This window comes from Propithecus coquereli, unplaced genomic scaffold (assembly GCF_000956105.1).
Source record: "Propithecus coquereli isolate 6110/MARCELLA unplaced genomic scaffold, Pcoq_1.0 Scaffold10, whole genome shotgun sequence".
In the NCBI taxonomy this organism is placed as follows: domain Eukaryota; kingdom Metazoa; phylum Chordata; class Mammalia; order Primates; family Indriidae; genus Propithecus; species Propithecus coquereli.
The window spans coordinates 8,311,128-8,332,577 of NW_012133858.1; the positions used below are offsets into that span (position 1 = coordinate 8,311,128).

Sequence of the window (21,450 nt, forward strand, 5' to 3'; positions counted from 1 at the left end):
GGCCTCGGCGTTAAGGAATCATCCCGGGCAGTGCGCACGGCTTCGAATCCCGACTCAGATTGTTGGTCCGTGGACGTCCCACGCATAAGAACCTAGGCCAAACCGACATCCCCGTTGAAGTCCTGTGATTGAACAGGGCATAGTGTGGAGAAAGATCCCGAAGCCTGCAGAGAGAGAGATAGGCTGGGCCCGGACACAGAACGAACCACGGCCAGAAAGAGAGCCTTCCGTCCGCAGATGGGACTAAAACTCTCGATGGATGCTGCTGCATCTGCACTGCTATAACAGGACACTTAATTTCAGGGAAGATCATGGATGGAGAGACACCCTGCAGCTACCCAAATCCTCTAATTAAATGTGTGAGCTGACTAATAGGCGTGAGTGTGGTACTTTTAAGACAAGATGGATCTTGGGGGATATAGGCCCATGGTAATAATAGTTGACATATATTGAGTGGTTATTCTGTGCTGGCACTTGCTAATTGCACTCTATGTAGGCCCCCTCACTCACAACCACATTCATATGAGGAATTGAAAGCTACTTCTTAAGTTGTCCAAAGCCTTACAGAGTGGGATGTGAGCAGAGTCATTTGACTTCAGGGCCTAAGTCTTTAATCACAGCTCTCTGTAGCATTTACCCTGACCCTCAATGCCTGTCTTCCCCTGCCATCACCACCAGGCATTAAGACTACTGTGTATTTGGCCAGGCGCAGTGGCTCACGCCTGTAATCCTAGCTCTCTGGGAGGCCGAGGTGGGCGGATTGTTTGAGCTCAGAAGTTCGAAACCAGCCTGAGCAAGAGTGAGACCCCGTCTCTACTAAAACTAGAAAGAAATTAATTGGACAACTAAAAAATATATAGAAAAAATTAGCCAGGCATGCTGGCGCATGCCTGTAGTCCCAGCTACTCGGGAGGCTGAGGCAGAAAGATCGCTTGAGCCCAGGAGTTTGAGGTTGCTGTGAGCTAGGCTGACCCCACGGCACTCACTCTAGCCCAGGCAACAAAAGCGAGACTCTGTCTCAAAAAAAAAAAAAAAAAAAAAAGACTACTGTGTACCATGGAACAAGCTGCCTGGGTTCCTATTCCCCATTTTAGAGGGCCTAGGATACAAACGAAGACTTTGGTCCATCTAATGCTCCTTTGATTTAAAAGCCTGTTGTATACAGAAATGCCCTGTCATTTGAGGCTCCTAGCTAAATTTCTGATCATTTCTAATTAGGCTACAAAGTTAATTATGCAATCTAGGAAGCTTGAAGCCATAGGAGAAGCTTTTAGGCTGGTAACCAGATAGTGATTGAGCATTGTATGTTCTCTTTTCCCACTGGGGTGGGATGGGAGGCCCAAGACCCACAGCATTACTGAGAGGATAGAACATCTGGCCTCCCTAATCAGAGAGAATGATTCTTAAGGGCAAGGTGCAGGAATGGCTGGAGAGTTTCCTACTGTCTGTCAGGGACAGGAGTAGAAGAGCGTGGGGAGAAAATCTCCAGAATGATTTGTGTGGGTAATAACCAGATGCGGAGACAGCAGGTACCAAACTGCCATTAACTACAACACTACAGGGGACATCTGAACCACCTGTTCCCTCTACCACACTGCCTTGCGTGTATTTGGAAGGCCAGATTGGCCTTAGGAAGCCAAAGGGTTGTCATGACAGCAAGAAGTAAGGCACCAGGGAAAGTTTGGGAGAGGTCATTGAGGAATGTCATTAGCAATTTGTTGTCTTTTTTCACAACCAGGTGCTGTTATATATTTAAAACATCACAGTGGCTGGAAGGAATAGGGCAGGAACAGACATCAGTTGCCATTGGTTACACCAGGCTTCTTTGGGGACCTTGGCACCAGGACTGTGACAGGTCAGATCTTTAGTCTCTGAGGGAAGGTGCCAGCTCACCCAGAAGGCAGAACAGCCAACAGCTGTGCCCAGGAAAGGCCACAATGGGAATCCTGAAGGTGAGCCAGAGCCCTGTTCCAGGGTCCCAGCCCAGCTACCCAAGTAGAAGGTGGAGTGGCACCTTCTATGGCTGAATCTTGGGCAGTGGCTGGTCTGTCATACTGTCAGGTTTCAGCCCCAAGCTCCATGATGTGAAGACTGAGGTGGTCTCTCCAAGCCCCACTCAGCAGGGAGGACAGGGCTGGGGGGTCCTCCAGGGTCAAATGGGGGAACATGAGTGTCTCATTTTTGAGGTGGAAGTGGCACCTTTCCACAGCACGCCTGGTGGTGCCAGGGGTCACCACAAAGAGGCGGCAGAGCCACGGCCCACCGGCCACTTGGCAGGCTGGTTGTTTGGTGAAGCTTTTCAGGGCTTGGCACAGGACCCAGTCCTCAGTCCCACCCATGTCCACCACCTCCACAGGTGACCCCAGGCCTGGGAGGTGGAGGAGGTGCTGGGGGGGCATGTAGGTGTGGGTGAAGAGGAGTGTGTAGTGGGTAGGTGTGCCTGGGAGCACCGGCGTGTGGACCACCTGCTCCAGGTACTCCAGGCCTGGCAGCAGGCCCCCCTGGTGCAGGCAGCCGAAGAAGAAGGCACCTAAGACATTGAAGAGAAACAGGGTGCCCTTCCAGGGCACAGGGTGGGTCTGTGGGCTGCAAAGCAGGACTACGGGGACCAGGAGGGGAATTAGGAACCGAGCCTCCTGGTGGCTGAAGGCAGACAGCAAGGCCAGGGGCATGAAGTAGAGCAGAAGGAGGTAAGACCTAGGGCTGGACAGCAGGCTCCAGGCACCCGGCGCCCTCCGGAAGCCCGTGCGTGCAAAGGCCTGGAGGCAGACTCGGAGCTGTTGCCACGCAGCCTGCAAGGCCTGAGCATGCAGCACCCCGAAGAGCAGAAAGCCATTGACTGCCAGGTGAGTGAGCCGTGCGTGTGTGCCATGCCGTGCCAGGTTTTGGGGATTGAGGTTGTAGTGTAAGAAGTTGACGGGAGTGAGAACAAGGGAACTGGACCTAGAGGGGCTGGAGAAGTACCAGCTGTCCGTGGCCACAAACACCGCTGCTGCAAAGGCTGCCCCCGGGAGGAGTGACAGGGCCTTTCGGACAAGGGACTTGAAACCAGGGTTTGTGGTTCCACGAGTGCCCCAGAGGAAGAGGGGGACCAGAGCAAAGGCCAGAAAGGTGGGGCGGTTGAAGAAGCCAGCAGCCACGATGCCCCCAAGAAGCCAGCTGTGCCACCATGGCCTTGGAGCAGACTTATTGGGTGTGGGGCTCTGTATTACACGGGGGGACACCAGCACCAGCAGCCACGCGAAGAGCAGTCCCTCGATGTTGTTGGAGAAGGTCCTTGTGTAGAAGACCAGGGTGACGTAGGAGCCAGACAGCAGGACCAGGGCGCTCCAGCGGTTCGCCCCCCACAGTGGGGCCAGGTGGTACACAGCTGCATCCAGAGAAAAGGAGAAGGCGGTGACGAGCAGCCGGGGCCCCACCAGCAGCGTGTAGCCACTCACTAGGCCAGGCCACAGCCCCAGCTCTTCCCAGAGCCTGAGCAGCCAGAAGGTAGAGCCAGAGGTGAGCAGAGGGAAGACCACCGTGCGGCAGGAGTTGCTAGGGTAAAACTCCCAGGGCCGGGTGGCCTGCACGCCCAGGATGTCCTCTGCAGAGAGAGAGGCAGGGGTGAGCCAGTTCCAAGCTCAGGGGTGTGGTGGGCAAAATTCTAGGATGGCACCCAAGATTTCCCACCCCCTAGTGTGCACAGCCTGCATAATCCCTGGCCCTGGGATTACTCCTGTGATTAGGTTGTGTTATACGGGAGCCTGACTGTAAAATGGGGAGATTGCTGAGTGGGCCTAACCTGGTAACAGCAGCCCTTTAAAAGCAGAGTTTCCTCCAGCTGAATGCAGAAGAGGCAGTCAGAGGTTCAGAGCACGAGAAGGATCTGACGTGCCGCTGCTGGCTTAAAGATGGAAGCGGCTACTGGCTAGGAATGTGGGTAGTCTGTAGAAGCTGAGAGCAAGAAAACGGGGACCACAGTCCCGTAGCTGAAATGAACTAAATTCTGCTGGAATTAGAGAGTTCCAGACAAAATCTCAGACCTTGGTCCAGACCTTGATTTCAACCTCATGATACCCCAAGCAGACAGACCATGCAGGACTTCCGACCTTCAGAACTGTGAACACAAATGGGTACGCTTTTAAGCTGCTGGGTTTGTAATGTTGTTATGCAGCAATAGAAACAAACGGGAGCTCAAGGGGAGGCCCCCCCCTCGTGAAGGGGGCAGAAGGAACATGCCTGGGAGATGGGGTGACAATGAACCCTGGGAAAGGGTTGTGGGGAGCAGTGAGAGGGGCTTTTTCCTCTTCTTGGAGTTCCAAGATCTCACAAGTCAGTGAGAAACTCGTCTCTGTGATTGTTCTCCAGGGGAGGGGACGCAGCAATGGGCGGAGGGGATGAGCCATCAGGATTATGGTCAAAAGTGATTTAATTTTGTGTATGATACTTAAATTTTTTATAAGAAGAATATATCCGAGTAGTACTTATTAAAAAAATAATTCAAGTGTGGTGGTTGTTGGCCTGTGGTCCCAGCTACTCAGAAGGCTGAGGCGGGAAGATTGCTTAAACCCAGGAGCTTGAGACCAGCCTGGGCAATATCGTGAGACCTCATCTCTAAAAAAATAAATAATTTAAAAAGTTAAAAAAAAAAACTTGTTGCCTGGTGTGTGACCCTGTGCCCTGATGCCCCAAAGCTCTGAGGGGTGGGGGTGAGGGATCAAACTCTTAATCTCTGCAACTCCACTCCAACTCCGTGTACACAGCATTTCATGCTTGATAACCTTGCTGTTTGTGTAAAGCTGCTTATGTGGCCTGGGGGTCATTCGGGCTCTTTGCTTCTGCTACCTAATCCTCTGGCACGTTATGTATCTATGTCAGACGGTGAAAGGGAAACAGCAAATCCAGGATCAGATCAATCTGGTGGCTCTTTACTGGCTTAGCTTTTGTTTTTTATTATTATTTTTTAGAGACAAGGTCTTGCTCTGTTGCCCAGGGTAGAGTGCAGTGGCGTGATCATAGCTCACTGCAGCCTCAAATGTCCTGGGCTCAAAAGATTCTCCCACCTCAGCCTCCGGAGTAGCTGGGACTACAGGTGTGCACCACCATGCCCAGCTAATTTTTTAAACAATATTTTAGAGATGGAGTCTTGCTGTGTTGCCCAGGCTGGTCTGAAACTCCTGGCCTCAGAGGATCCTCCCATCTCAGCCTCCCAAAGTGCTGGGATTACAGGCATGAGCCACTGCGCCCAGCCTGATTCAGGCTTTGAAAAAAAATGTGGGAAAGAAGACTGAACCTTTCAACTTAAAAAACAAATCCACTTATTGAGCAAAGATAGCTGGATTTCTCCCCATTATCTATTTATCTATTTCCCCCTTCTTCCTTAGTCTTTTTAGCTGAGTGCTTGGTCAGATATAAAGACTACATTTCCCAGCTTTCTTTGCAGCTAGGTGTGGTCATATGATACATTCTCACCAGTGGGATGAAAATGGGCAAAAAGTATGTGACTTTCAAATTTGACCTTAATGACAGTAAGCATGCCCATCTCCTCTGTTGGCTGGAAAGGTGGTTTTTAGACTTGATAGCTGGAGCTTAAGCAGCCATTTGGAACCATGAGGAAGAAGCCACAAGCTCACAGCATCTGAAAAGCCTCAAGGCTCCCGGCAACCATCCTCATGATGTGTCCTATACCACCTAGCAGATAAGTTCTAACAAGCAGGCATCCTAGGTCTGTGTTCCCTCACCCCTCACTTGAAGCTGCAGAAGAAACATTTCATTATCTCAGCTCACAGCCCTGTGTAAGCTTCCCCAACCACTGGAGAAGCCCAACTCTAAAACTGTTCGACTGAGATGTCCAACACAGCTTTCATTCTAAATGACCTGTGCTATTGGTCCAAGAAGGAAAACATCAAAGAGGTTTGTTACTAGTATCATTCCGAAGGTCAGGAAGGAGATATGAAGTCCCCACTTCTAAGTTCTTATCCCAGAAAGGCTGCTGCTACTTTGCTTATGGATTTACTGCTCATCTGCACAGACATGCTTCTCCCTCTCCATGAAATATCCAATCAGCACCTCAACCAAACTCTGCTGCAATTTATCTTAACCACACATGGGGAGCTTTACCTGCCATGACCTCAGGTGACTGGAAGAACTCATCTGGGTGCACGTAGCCTGTCTGCGGAAGGAGGCACCACAGCACGCGGAGCAGGCTGAGGCCGCTCCAAAGCACCCTGGCTGCCATCTTCCAGTCAAATTGTTGCCAAAACGCTGGGCCAAGAGCCTGGAATGACTTCCCAGCTGCTACAGATGCTACTCTGGATCCACAGATCTGCATCTGTTGGGGATAAGATTTGTTAGCTATCATAATGTAAATTACAATATGTTCAACTATCTGAACAAACTCAAAATGGATCTACATTTAATAAAAGTGGTGATAATAATAATGGCTACTTTTTATTAAATGTCTGCTAAGTGCCAGGCACTTTATATGCATGTCTCATTTAAACATTTCCACAATCTGGGGACTTACTATCCCCATTTTACAGATGGGAAAACTGAGGCTTCTGTTGAGTAATCTGGTTACTTGCTAATCATATTTGCTAAGAGTCTGTGCAACTTTCACATATGCTGGAACCTGTCTTTTGGAAGGTGATGGGGACTTATGTAACTCCCCATGATGAGAATTCCGACTCCCTCAACTCAAAGATCAGTGAGAATCTGAGCCCATTGAATGCAGGAGTAGCATCTCTGGTGAACAGGAGGACAAGTTTGACAACCTGTTTGTCACTCCTCCAGAAATAGTGACTATGCCCTGACTTCCTGACCTTGGTATTGTAAACCCTGATCTTGAATAGTTATTGCTCTCAGGGGTAATGTCATAATGTCATCAAGACCAGACATCTTGTCAACAAGATGAAGTAAAGCAACAGAACAGAACCTGGCAGGTGGTGGCAGGGAGCCTCCGGATGCTCATTAAAACCTCACAGAGCTTGAAAGTTATTAATAAGTTTTGCAGCCTCTGCTCGAATGTTCTAACTGAATTGTATTTTTCCAGAGCCAGTGAAAATCCTGGCTTTTAGAGTAGAGTTTTCAGATAGAAGGTGAGGCCAACAATGTATACACATGTCAAAACATAACATTGTACCCCATAAATATATGCAATTACTATTTATCAAGTAAAAGTTAAAATTAAAAAATGATAAGGTCAAACAGTGCCAGGATGCAAAGGGTCAAATCAGAATAGTTTTCCTCATCAACAGCCAATATGATACTACAAGACAGGCGTGGGTGGAGAGGGGAGGCACAGTATCCATCAGAGAGGCACAAACTTTGGGGTCCTGCAGGCCTGGTTCAAATCTGGAGTCTGCCATTATTAGCTGTGTTACCTTGGACAAGTTGCTTATATCCCTAAACCTCGGGTTCCTCGTCGTTAAGTCAGATGATAGCATCAACCTCCTAGGGCTAAGGGCGATTTAGAGAGTGATGCATGGAAGGCACTTAGTACACAGAGCTCGCACATCTAAGTGATCAATGAAAAGTCATTCTTACTATTAATACTTTCAGTTGAGGCACGAGTAATAAAATCCAGGCTACCCCAGACACTCTAGGAGATCCTCAACATCAGCACTTCTACTGGCCATGACAATAAACAGGATTTGATTTAGTCCAATTGTCAAGATACATTTATGCTATGTTTGAAGCTTTTCTCTAAGTACAGAACTTTTACTACATGATTAAGATTAAAGAATAAAATACCAAATTCATCATACCCGATTGAGAAACCCAGGCTGCCCTGCACTAATGCAAGCAGTTACAGAACACAGCCTGGATCCTGGTCCGCTGTTTTCCCTCTGCAGCAAAGGAAGAAATTCAACAAGAGGACACCAGGATCTATTCCCCCTTTCCCAGGTGACGGTGCTCAGAATTTCCCCTGAGAACTGCATCCTTCACTCCTTGCCACCAATGTTCAGCCACATGGCTTGGGATTTGATCCATTCCCAAATCCAAGTATAGTCTCTGAATGGTTTAAGCCAAATAGCTTTCCCATCCCATTGATCACGCTGATCGTCTCAGGGTCGGGCACGTGACTCACACCGGTGCAATCGGAGGAGCTAGGGAAAGGCTGGTAGAGGCGGGTCACCCCTTGCTCAGCGTCTCCAGTTCCATCGGGGTCTGCCACACACCCGCATTGTGACCTTCAGGACCTCATTCCTTCTCAGTCAGGACCCACACGTTAACAGTAGACACCCTGGCAGGCTGGGAATTCAGTTATGTTGTCATTCCGTTGCAGGATGAGACTTGGTTTTCAGGATGAGATGGAGTCTGGTTTTTAGCAATCTCAGCGCTCAAGTTTCAGGAGCTAAGCGGTCCCTTCTCAGGAGGCAAAGAAGCATTTTGTGACTTACACCAAGAACTCGAAGCCCTGAGCTCATTTTTTCCTTTTCTTACTTTGTTCACGTTTAGGAGCAACCAGCTAGTCTCGTCCTACTCATGAATTTGACTAAAAGGTTCCCAGGTGTTACATACACGGTTACCCAGGACGTTGTCTGGAGTCTCCAATGGCGATATTTTGCGCACCTCTAATGCCACGTCACTCCATGGACTACCAGTGTTCTCTTTACCACTGGAAATAGAGTCATTTGTGCCTTTAAATCTAGTCGGACTGGAGAGAGAACCAATCCCAGAAAACCCAGAACCTATTCAGAAAATGCATCCTTAAAATCCAGTTCCTCTAGAACCACTTCCAGTCCCCAAATCTGTTATATGTCAGGGTTAAACCAGAGAAAGAGAACTAGTAGGAGATGTATGATACGATTTACTGCAAAGAATTAGCTGTGCACTGGGGGCTGGGGTGCTGCCGAGTCTGCAGTCTGTGGGGCAAGCGATCGGGAAGGGCTGGCTGTGCGCTTGGGCAGGCATGAAGCTTCGTCCACGGGGATAGTATCTTCTTATCCAGGGACGCCTCAGCTCTGCTCTTCAGACTTTTTAATTGATTACATCGGCCTGTACAGATTATGTAGGATAATCTCCCTTAAAGTCAATCGATTATGTACTTTCATCACTTCTATAAAATACCTTCACAGCAATCCTTCGATTGGTGTTGACTGAACATGGGGACTATAGCCTAGTCAAGTTGACAGAAGAAACTGACCACCACACCCTAAATAATTCCGTGTTTGTAACTGTGTCTGAATTTTAGATCAATGGAATAATTCTTTATGTAACTCATCAATGACTTGCTTCTTTAGCTTAACATTCTGTTAGCTGTAGCCATCATGTTCCATTGCGTGAATAGACTAAAACTTGTTTATCCTTTTACATCAGCTGGGTTAGCTCCAGGTATTTACAATTTTTTTTTGTTCCTAACAATGCTGCTATAAATATTCTTGTACAAGAGTTCTCTGAGGTACAAACTCAGCAGTGGAAATCCTGAGTCACGGTGAGGCACACTTTCAACTTCACTGGACTATGCCAAGCTGTTTCCCAGAGGTTCCCGCCAGCTGGTTATGTACAATGTCACAGCGCCCATCGCTTCATGGGCTCATTTGTGCCTGCTAGTGGCTGACATTTTGATTTTGTAAATCTTGTGGGCATTAGCATGCATTTCTCTGATTACTAATGGGATTGAACACCTTTTCAAATGTTTGTGGAACATTTTTCTTTCTTCTATGGAGTTCCTTTTGCCCTTTTTTATTGGGTTGTCTGCCTTCTTCTTACTATGTGTAGGAATTCTTTATGTTTATTGCATAGCTAATACCTTTTTCCAATTTGTGGCTTGTATTCTTTTTTTATGGTAAACTCTCATTTCCCTTTCTTTTTTTGTTGACACATAATGGTTTACATATTTATGGCATATAAGTGATATTTTGTCACATGCATAGAATGTGTAATGATTAAGTCAGGATATTCAGGGTATCCAACACCTTGAATATTTATCATTTCTATGTGTGGGGAACATTTAAAGTTCTCTCTTCAACCTACTTTGAAATATACAATATATTTTTGCTAACTATAGTCACTTTACTCTGCTATAGAACATTAGGCAGGCTTCTTCCTTTTCTCGGTTAAATAAAAAATTTTTTTTAGAGACAGGGTCTCCCTCTGTCACCCAGGTTGAAGTGCAATGGCATAATGTAGCTCACTGTAACCTCAAGCTCCTGGGCTCAAGCAATCCTCCTGCCTCAGCCTCCAGAGTAGCTGGGACTATAGGTGTGTGCCACAATGCCTGGCTAATTTGTCTATTTTTAGACAGGGTCTTGCGATATTGTCCAGGCTGATCTTTAACTCCTGACCTCAAGCAATCCTCCCACCTCAGAGTCCCCCATAGTTGGGACTACAGGCATGAGCTTGGCTAGAATTTATATCTTCTATCTAACTGTGTGTTTGTACTGTGGCTTTGTATTAGCTCATTTTTATTCCTTATGTTGGGTTACTTGTGTCTTCTTCTTCTTTTTTTTTAAATCATTCTCACCAGAATTTTGTTGATTTTATGAATCTCTTCAAAAAATCAAATTCTGGCTTTGTTCTTTCAATTAATTTCTTTTCTCATCTTTATTTTTTCTTTTTGCTTTTTTGGTGATTTATTTTACTGTTTTATTTCAAATCTTTTGATATGAACACAGCTCATTAATTTTGAACCTTGTTTGTTTTCTATGAGAAGTATTAAAGGTTATACATTTTCCTCTACAGTATTAACTGCATCTTACAAGTTTTGCTGTCTAATAGTTTTATCAACTTTTGATTCTAAATATTTCTAATTCCCATTGTAATTTCTTCTTCAACTAATGCTTTATGGTTGAAGTATTTAATTTTTAATGATCCATCCAAGGTATTCCTTGGATGCTTGAAAACACCATGTCTTCTATACTTATTCGATGTATGTTGATATAAATATGATATATGTTGATTAAATCAAACTGGTCAGTTGTGTTGCTCAAATCTTTTATATCCTTATTGATTTTCCATGCTTATTTTTTTCATTAAAGAACACATGGAAAGCTTCTCAGGGATGAAGAGGAGGGGCTTACACTATACATCACAATAAAAATTTAATAATTCTTAAATATTTTCCCACTTCCCACTCCAAAGTTTCACTGCATACATCAGTGGGCACTGTACTGCTTATTTTATCAATCACAGAAATGTGTGTTGATATAGCTCATGAAATAGTGGATTGGTCTAATTTTCCTTGTAATTCTGTCCATTTTTGCTCATTTTTGAAGTTATGTTATTATATTTGTAAAAGTTTACAATTGTTATACTGTATTGGAAAATTGAATGTCTTGCCATTATCTAGGTATATATACCTTTTCATCTCTAATAATGTTTTTGCCCTGAAATATATTTTTTCTAATATTAATACAGCTATAGGCACTTTTAAAAAATTTAGGATTTACCTGGCAGATCATTTTCTACCCTTCTACTTTCAACCTTTCTGTATATTTATGTTTTTATATGTCTCTTTCTTTCTTTCTTTTTTTTAATAAGAGACAGGGTTCTCACTATGTTGCCCAGGCTGGTCTCGAACTTCGGGCCTCAAGCGATCCTCCCCCCGTTGGCCTCCCAAAGTGCTGGGATTACAGGTGTGAGCCACCTTGCCTGACCTGCTTTTATATGTCTTGTAGAGAGCCAATACCTGGATTTTGCTTATCTAGTCTGACAATATTTGTCTTCAAAATGCAGCTTTTGGTCATTTTATCAAAAAGGCACCTGCACTTGAATATTTATTGCAGCACAATCCACAATTGCAAAGAATGTGGGATCAACCCAAGTACCCATCAATTCATGAGTGGATTAACAAAATGTGTGTGTGTGTGTGTGTGTGTATATATACACACACACACCATGGAATACTACTCAGCCATAAAAAGAGATGAATTAATGTCTTTTGCAGCAATCTGGATGGAACCATTATCCTAAGTGAAGTATCTCAAGAATGGGAAAACAAACACCACATGTACTCTCTAATAATTTGGAACTAATTGATGAGCACACATGGGCACAGAAAGAAGTAAAAATCTTTGGAAGTCAAGAAGGAGGGAGGGGTAAAAACCTAACAGATACAATGAACGCTATTCAGATGATGGGCACACTTACAGCCCTGACTAAAGCATTATAAAAGCTATGCATGTAAAAAAACCCATTTGTACCCCCTTAATATTTTGAAATAAAAAACAGAAAAAAGAAAAGAAAGGCCATATGACAAACATGCAGCTTTTGAAATATTTAAGTTTAGTGTAATTATTGATATATTAATTTCTACCATGTTATTTTCTTTCTTTTTTCCCTTTTTTTTTTTTTTTTTTTTGAGAGTCTTGCTTTGTTGCCCTGGCTAGAGTGAGTGCTGTGGCATCAGCCTAGCTCACAGCAACCTCAAACTCCTGGGCTCAAGCAATCCTACTGCCTCAGCCTCCCGAGTAGCTGGGACTACGGGCATGCGCCACCATGCCTGGCTAATTTTTTCTATATATATTTTTTTTCAGTTGTCCAGATCATTTCTTTCTATTTTTTTTAGTAGAGACGGGGTCTCGCTCTTGCTCAGGCTGGTCTCGAACTCCTGACCTTGAGTGATCCACCCATCTCGGCCTCCCAGAGTGCTAGGATTACAGGCATGAGCCACCGCGCCCGGCCTTTCCTTGCTTTTTAAATATTTGTTTTTCTATCCTTTCTTGCCTCTTTTGGGTTGATTTTCTTTCTCACTCCTTTCTCTTCCGAACAGTTTGAAAGTTACATACTGGATTTCCATTATGTTATAAAATACAATGTATTATTTAATGTTTTAATATTTAATATACTATGGTTTAGGTTTTCATTATCATGATTCTAGGTGTACATTTCTTTTTATTTATCATAGTTGAAATTTTTTTTGGCTTCTTGAACCTGTGGATTGGGGTCCTTTGTCATTTATAGAAAGTAATCCTACATTATTGCTTCAAATGTTATCTCTTTCCCTTCTTTATTTACTCTCTCTCAAATTATAAATGTGTGGTAGATAGTCTCAGTCTATTTTCTATGTCTTTAAAACTTCTATTTTATATTTTCCATATCTCTATCTCTCTGGGCTATATTTCAGGTAAGTTAAGTTCTATTTTATCTTTCATGTCTAATCATTCCTTCAGCTGTATCTAATCACTGATCCTCCTGCCTCAGCCTCCCAATTAACTGGGACTACTGGCACGCGCCACCACGCACAGCTAACTTTTCTATTTTTTGTAAAGACCATCTTGCTCTTGCTCAGGCTGGTTTTGAACTCCTGACCTCAAGCAATCCTCCTGCCTCGGCCTTCCCAAATGCTAGGATTACAGGTGTGAGCCACCTCGCCTGGCCATATTTTTCATTTCCTTAGGTTGTTTGATTTTTCCACATCTGCTAGCTCTTTTGTGGTATTTTCAAGAGCTCTCTTTTTATTTATTAAATTGCATCACACATACTTATTTGATATACGAGGTCTAATAACTCCAGCATCTAAAGTTTGGGTCTAAATCTGCTGCCTTGTGTCTGCTGGTTCTCACTCATAGTGCTCTGTTTGCTTGTATATTTAGTGAATTATTTTATTTGGGGGCTTCTCATTCTCTTTGGAACATTACTTGTGGGTATTCTTTGAGGACAGGGATGAAGGCACATTTCTGAGTTCCACTGGAAAGGATTTACACTTGCTTCTGTCAGGCACCTCTGGGCATTACAAGTCTAGTGTTGGGGTAGCTTAGAAACGTCAGGGCAACCTAGGGATATTGCCGGCATAAGAACCTCTGCGGATGTAACGATTTACGATGATCCTTTGTTCTTGGGATGAATAAATACGAGTGAGGAATTACTCTCCGGACTCTTGGTCTGGGAAGTCTTGAGTCCCCTGACCCCACTCTTTCTTTTCTACTGTCTCTTTTCTTACTGCTATGTGACACCCTGTTTTCGGCCCTGTCTGCTGGGGAATTCCTGGCAGACTAGGACCATTTTTAATTGAATTATTGGCTCCAGGGTTTTGTTTTTTGTTTTTCTTCTGGGGAGAGGGATAGTGCCTGGTCATGTGAATTCAGACTGAAAGCCTATATGAAGGCAGGCTATGGTTACAAATTCTCAAGGGAGATCCCCCACCCCAATTTGGTTAGCATCGGGGTCTAACAAAGGCAGTTTTCCTTGCCTTCCTCTGGGGATGGATGAGTTTATTTCTAGGCCATCTTTACACTGAGAATGCAGCCCTCTTGAGTCCCAGCTTTGAGGGAGTCTCCGGTTGGGCTTTCTTTTTGGGTGGGCAGAAGGCTTTATCTTCCGTCCTGCTTGTCCTGAGGCTACAAAAACAGATGCTCAGAGTCATTCAGTTTTCATATGTCCTTGAGTCCAACTCTGGCTTCAGAGCTTTGCATACCCAAGTCCCTGCCTTCATGCCTGAGTTTAACCTACTTTTTATTCAGTTCACATATTATTTTGTTCGGCATTTTGTTATTTTGTTTATATTATTTTGTTCGGCATTTTAGTTATTTTCAGCAATTCATTCCTTTTGTAATTCAGGCACAACTTTCCACTTGTATCCCTTTTATTATAACAACCTTCATTGCTTTTTTTCTATTTATAAATGTAATACAAGTTTGTTGTAGAAAAAGTAGAAAATACAATAAGCAAAAAGGAGAAAATAGAAATTGCACTCAGTTCTGAATCAGTATTCAGGAAAACACTGTTAACATTTTGATATGTGATTTTCTTGTAAAATACAGATTTATATTTCTGATTATTCTTATATATATACACTTTGACATAAGCTTGGCATAAGAAATAGCCATGTTGAGAGATTTGGACAGGGATCGAGAAAAGCTTAGTTAGTATAAGCCACATCAAGTTAAATTTAAGGAAGTTGTATACTTAAATGACAGCTTGGTCAGTGGATATTTCTGGTTAGGATGTGGGGAACAGGAAACGTGAGGGGACTGTGTTGTAGTTACATCAGTGCTTTTTAGGATGTGCCCCAAGATGAGTATGGCGAACTTGGATGTCTCCACAATTGTTAAAGACATCTACTGAGGGTGGGTGGGGTGGGGGGATGCTATGCCTCGGTCTCTGAAGTTTGGTTCCAGAAGAACTGACAGCAGGCTGCGCCTCAGTGTATGGGAGGGTGGGCAAGCGGGGATCATGACTTCGGCATGAGACCCATGGACAAGCCAGTCTCATGGCACGTGGCTGCGTATGGGGCTGTTGGCCTCCACCCCACCCCCTCCCACTCTTATCCTGCCCAAGCAGGTGCCATTGGCTGGGGCTGCTCCATCTCAGAGGTGTGGCCTCGCAACCGTGACGTTGAGTTTTGTCTCTATGAGGGATGGCAACTCAGTGAGCATTTTCAATGTATTTGATATATTTTTAAAACAGGAAAGGGATCATACAATGTTTGCTTTCAAATGTGCTTTTGCCACTTAGCAAAATATCATGACCATCTTTCCACAGATCACAAGCACCTCTCCCACCAGCTGCGAGCTCTCCATCCATCGTGTATCCACTCCCTCCCTCTGTTATCTTGGGCTCACACTTCTCCTCCCACTCAGAAACACGTTTGATTCTCTACCACTCTTAGAAAAACAACCAACCAAAACTCCCTTTGAAACTGCATGTACCCTCTCTCTCTGCCTCTCTCTCTCCTCTTCACAGGAGCCCTCAAACCATCTGCACTCACCGAATCCACACCTCACTTCTTGTTTACCACCTACCCAATATAATCCGGCCTTTCCCACCACTGCACCGACACAGCCTTCCCAAGAGCCTCCTTGGCTTTCATGCTGTCAAAGCCATTGGCCACTGCAGGCCCCTACATTGCCCGCCATCTGACAACAGGGATTCCCTTCCACTATTCCTGTCTCCTTCTAGAGTGTCTTACTGTACAAAAGCTAGGAAACAGTTACATTTTGTGGATTCCCTTGAAGTTGGTTATTCAAATTAGGTTTTCGGAATTTAGAAAGCAGATGTGAGACAAACCATATTTTTGCAGTTTTTAGAAACAGGGTCTTGCTGTCAGTGGGTTGGAGTGCAGTGGCGTCATCACAGCTCACAGCAACCTCAAACTCCTGGGCTCAAGTGATCCTCCCACCTCAGCCTCCCAAAGTTCTGGAATCACAGGTTTGTCGTCATGAGGACATCACCCTTGTGCTCGTGGCAAGATGGCTGGAGCAGTTCCAGCCATCCCATCCAGACATGACAACATTGAGAAGTGTCTGGATTTGGGGGATATCTGTTTTTAAAACAGTTTTATTGAGATATAACTTACATGCCATACAGTTCACTCATTTAAAGTGTACAATTCAGTGGTTTTTAGTATATTCATTCATAGGAGCAACTGTCACCATAGTCAATTTTAGAACATTTTTGTCACCTCAAGAAGAACCTCGTATCCTTTAGTTATCACCTCCCATCCCCCTCCACCACCCCAGCCTCTGGTAACCACTAGTTTACTTTCTTTCTATAGATTTCCCTCTTCTGGACTTTTGTATGAATGGAACCATAAAGTATGTGGTCTTTTGCTTCTGCTGCTTTCATTTAGCAGAATGTCTTCAAGTTTCATTCATGTCGTAGCATGTATCAGCACTTCTCTTTTTTATGACCAAATAATATTCCCTTGTATGGATATACCACCTTTTATGTATCCACTTGTCTGCTGATGAACATCTGAGTTGTTTCCACTTTTTGGCTATTGTGAATAATGCTGCTATAAGCATTTGTGTACAAGTTTCTGTGTGAACATATGTTTTCATTTCTCTTGGTATATACTTAGGAGTGGAATTGCTGGATCATATGGTAACTCTATGTGTAATCATTTGACGAAACTTCCAGATTGTTTGTCAAGTGGCTGTATCATTTTACATTCCCACCAGAAGTATATGAGGGTTCTGATTTCTCCACATCCTTAGCAATACTTGCCATTATCTCAGACTTTTTAAATTCTAGCCATCCTAGTGAGTGTGAAGTGGTATCTCATTGTGACTTTGATTTGCATGTGCATCTCTTTATAAGATCAAGGACATCTTTTCCAGAAGTCCCCCAGCAGATTTTCCATCAAATCCCATTGAACAGAACTGTATTGGATGCACCTTCCTAGACTAAGCATTGGCAAGGGGAATGGAGTTACCAGGAGGACTCACCTCCTGGGCTGGAGCTGGGACTGTGGGCTGCCCCCTCTGAAGTGCTGCTGAGAGGGGGTGCTTCCTCGAGCAACATCTGGTTCTGTTAGGAAGAGGAAGTGAGGCAGAGGACCAACTGTGTGGCTGTTACATGTGGCTTCCGTGATACCAGGGTCTCATGGCTTATCTCCTCCTCTGTTCCTTTGTCCCTAGGCTCTGCTTCCTCTGTCCACCCCGTCAGTGTCAGAGTTTCTGGTGTTCGACGTCCTCCCTTCTCACCATATACACTTTTTTTTGGATCATCTCATTTATTCTCATGGTTTCAATTCCCACTCGATGGCTTCTGAAATTGCTTCTTTGCTGAGCTTCAGACTTATTGATAACAATAATAAATAATAATATGACAAGAGTACTAGCATTGCCATTTATTCGATACATTACTATGTTCCAGACATTGCACATTATCTCATTTCATTCTCACAAGGACCCTATAATCCTATTAATATCCCTGTATTACAGATGAATGAACAGGCTTTTTGTTCAAGGTAACAGAGCTACTAAGTTGGTGAAACTGGAAGTTGGACCCAGTCTGTCTGATCCAGAGCCCAACTCCACTGCCTGCTGGGCTTCTTGCACCTACCTCAAGCCCAGAGTCTGTCCAGCTGTTTAGTCCAGAAACCCAGGAGTCATCTTCCTCCTCCTTTGCCCCTTCACCATGTGATACCAACTTTGCTTTCTTGCCATTCCTTGAATCCAGCTCTTGTTCTTCATTCTCTGCTGTCATTATCTGAGTCTGGGTATGCTGTGACTGGGTACATGTGCCTGGGATTCCTCAGCCCTAGGGATGGCTATGCTGGGACTTCAGATGGCCGAAGTCCTTGGGTTGGTTGCTGCCGGATACCAACAGTCCCCTCCTATGTTATCCAGCATGCCTGGCAATGGGAATCATTTTCCCATTGTGCATGATGAAAAAGATGTCAAAAAGCAAGATCTGGAGTAGACTGCACCCAGCTCTCTGCACTGCCTTTCCCACCTGCATCCTTCCTCCTAACTGCGGCAGACAGGGTGCATCGCTCCCCTTTGTAAAACCTCCGGGTGGGGACTAGCCCCTCACCACACTCAGGGCCAGGTCCAAACGCCTGGTTGTGGCTGACAAGGCCCTCCATGGCCCCACTGTCCTCCCCAGCCTCCACTCTCAAGACTTTGTGAGTGGAACTCTGTGCTCCAGAAACATCATTTTTCTGTAATCATAATTTTTCCGTAGTCTCCTCCTCTATTCTGTGCTGTTTCTCACCGCAGCCTCCTTGCTCGCGTTGTTTCCCTTGCCATTGTGCTTATAACATGGAGTTAAAACCAGCTGGGGCATCCAGTAAAGCAGGTTCAAGTCCTTGCTCTGTCATTTGCCCATGGTGAAAGAACGTTTAATCTCTTTGAACCACAGTTTATATTTCATCTGTAAAATAAGTACCTATCTCGGGCTGTTGTGAAGATGAAATGCAAAAAAAAAAATTAAAAATAATGCAGACATTATAAGTGGTTGCTTTCATCATCCATTTTGCTCAATTGCCTTGACCCCCAAGGAGCCTTCCCTAACCCCGTTTCCGAAGGACTCGGTGCAGAGCTGGGCACTGATTACTTCTCTGCCCCGCCTGGCTGAGGTTCCCGGGGGCTGGGATCCATTCGGGTCCATCTGAGGCCCTCGAGTCCAGCATGGACGGGCCCACTGCAGCCCGTCTGTCAAGGACAGAGTAGGAGGTTCCCCCGAGTAGGTGGCAACATAGTGGGGCATTGACCAGAGCAAGTGCGGGAGTTCTACGGCGCGAGACCCGCCGGCCGCCCGCCCCACGGCTCCTAGGGCCCAGGCCAGGCTGGAGGAGCCGCGCTCGTGGCCCCATCTTGCCCCACATCCTAGGGGAGGAGCCAGCGCTAACGGGCGGGGCGAATCCACACCTAAACCCAATCAGGATGCGGGCCTGCCCACTTATGCAAATAGGGCTCTGCCCTGGGGCCGGCCACGCGCGGGTCGGAACCCTGCAGTCCCCCGGGTGTGGGTCTCCGGAAGACAGGGCAGCGGAAGGCGTCAGGATGAAGGGACAGACAGCTCCAGGTCGCGGAGACTACGGGGCAGGGGAGCGGGCGCTGGTAACCACCGAGATAGAGGCATCCCGCGCGTGTGCCGGCGAAGGTGCAGGGCAGGCAGCAGGGAGACAAGGGAACAGCCAAGCAGAAACCATAGCGCCGGGCGCGCGGGGACGCTGGGGAAGGGATCACGTCAGTGGGGCGACAGGAGGGGAGGGGACGAAGAGAGAGACGGCTCGGGCCAGCCACGGGTGAGCAGAGACACTTGTCCGGCCCACCGGGCCGGCTTCTGGTGCCCCATGTTTCTTCGGCGCTCAAGGTGCGCGCAGCACTGTGTCTGTTCTGGGGACAGCAGTGAACAAGCACGGTCCAGCACGGCCGCCAGTGGGTGTGGCTCATTCCAAGGAATGTCCTTATCTTCAGATTTAAACTTAGTCCTGACAAAGATGCGGGGTTGGCGCTTATGGCAGAGGGCAGGGGGTCCAAGGTTCAGCCCCTTCTCCAGATCTGGCAGGTGGAGCAGGTTTTAAGACTTCAGGAGGAGAAAAGAGGAGGGGGCCCAACAACCAAAGGCTGCTCCTCCGGACTGAAACGTGCAAGAGCCATGTTCCCCAAGGCCAAGATCTTGTTCCAGTCTTCAGGGTCCATCCCAGGAGTAGAGGGTGAGAGGGCTCCCCAAGTCCATTTGCCCGTTTGGTGTCGTATTTCATCCTCACCTTGGCCCTGAGGCCTGCAGTAAGCCCTGCAGGACGCTCTGGAAGATCTGAGGCCTCCTTTCTCTGGTTGCACAAACAGGTATACGTTTATCCTTTGCTGGACAGAGATTGCAACACGCAGCATTAAACGCACACCAAGGAAAGCGGAAGAGGGCAAGGTATGTTCCTCAACTGGCGCACGTCATTTAACCATCCATGACCTCGAAGTTCGCGTCTACAAAATGGAAACTGCTCTGTAGCAGCAAGTTTAGAGATGTTCATGATTAGAACAGTGGTTCCCAGTTTTCTGAGGAGAAGGTATCTGGGGGTGAAGAATGACGTTTGAGAAGGAATGGTGAGGAATGTCCTCGTCAAGAAAAGCAGCAACTGTGCTGGCCACACTGTGTCTCACGCAAAGGCCCTGACAGCCACTAACCGGCAGGCTCAGTGCTTGCCTGCAGGGTCACCTTTGCCTTGTCCATGCCCCCTTGCAACTTCTGGGCCAGAAGGCCATCCTGTCATCCTGGGGATGCAGCCTGAAGTGCAGCCCCAAGGCTGGAAGCGGAGATTCGTCTCGCCTAAAATTACACCGATCTATCCAAGCTCACAGGCTTCCCGCTCAGTGCTCTGCAGGATCTTTGGTTTCAACCTCACACCCTGTGAGGTAGCAGTATAGGATTTTTGTTTGTTTGTTTGAGACAGAGTCTCACTCTGTAGCCCGGGCTAGAGTGCCATGGTGTCAGCCTGGTTCACAGCAACCTCAAACTCCTGGGCTCAAGCAATCCTCCTGCCTCAGCCTCCCTAGTAGCTGGCACTACAGGCGTGTGCCACCATGTCCGGTTAATTTTTCTATTTTTAGTAGAGACGGGGGTCTCACTCTTGCTCAGGCTGGTCTCAAACTCCTGAGCTCAAACAATCCACCCGCCTTGGCCTCCCAGAGTGCTAGGATTGCAGGCGTGAGCCACCGCGCCCGGCCTGTACTCTTACTGTACAGATGGGGAAACTGACTCAGCACGGTTATACAACCACCTAAGAACACCTGCCTGTAGGAGAAGAGAATTCAACTCCAGGCCTCTGTCTGGGCCCAGAGCCAGTGCTGTAAAATTGGAGTATACCCACGGCTTCCCTTTCGGGGAAAATGTCAGCGCGACCCTCCAGTCTCCCCTGGGCCCGGAGCAGGCCAGTGCTCAGAGCCGGCGGACCCCGGTTTAGGCAAAGCTGCGGATGAGAATGCGGCCCCGTAGCTCCCCTGCCTTCCTCGCGTTCTCTGGCACCTGCTGGTCTCTAATCGCCGTCCCCCCTGCTCCCCCCTCCTCCATCAGCATTTTCGAGCGGCGGGGCCGACTCACCCGCGCGCCGCCTCTGGGCTGCACCTGCAGCGTCGCCAGCGTCCGGCCCGCATCCGAGGCGGCCCCGGTGGCGGCGGGAGGAGACGGAGGGGATCGGTCGCCTCTCCGCTGTGTCCAGAAAATTAGGCAGACCTCTCTGTGCGCTAGGCGGGGCCGAGAGGGATGGGAACGAGCACCGGGGCGGGCGGGGCCGCCCTGTGTAGCCCGCGGCGAGCTGTGGCCACCGCAGAGGGATCACGAGGCGCCCGGTGTCCC

At 46.7% G+C, this 21,450-nt stretch overlaps 1 protein-coding gene across 1 annotated transcript; it reads right to left on the bottom strand.

The window, feature by feature from the left end:
• Positions 1 to 1,566: 1,566 nt before the first annotated feature.
• PIGZ (phosphatidylinositol glycan anchor biosynthesis, class Z) lies at positions 1,567 to 21,247 on the bottom strand. Its single transcript, XM_012640655.1, has 3 exons — positions 21,196 to 21,247; positions 6,103 to 6,313; positions 1,567 to 3,586 (listed from the first exon to the last, which is right to left on the bottom strand). Exons 2-3 carry the CDS (start codon positions 6,311 to 6,313, stop codon positions 2,058 to 2,060), a joined length of 1,740 nt encoding a protein of 579 aa, XP_012496109.1. The 5' UTR covers positions 21,196 to 21,247; the 3' UTR covers positions 1,567 to 2,057.
• Positions 21,248 to 21,450: the final 203 nt, after the last annotated feature.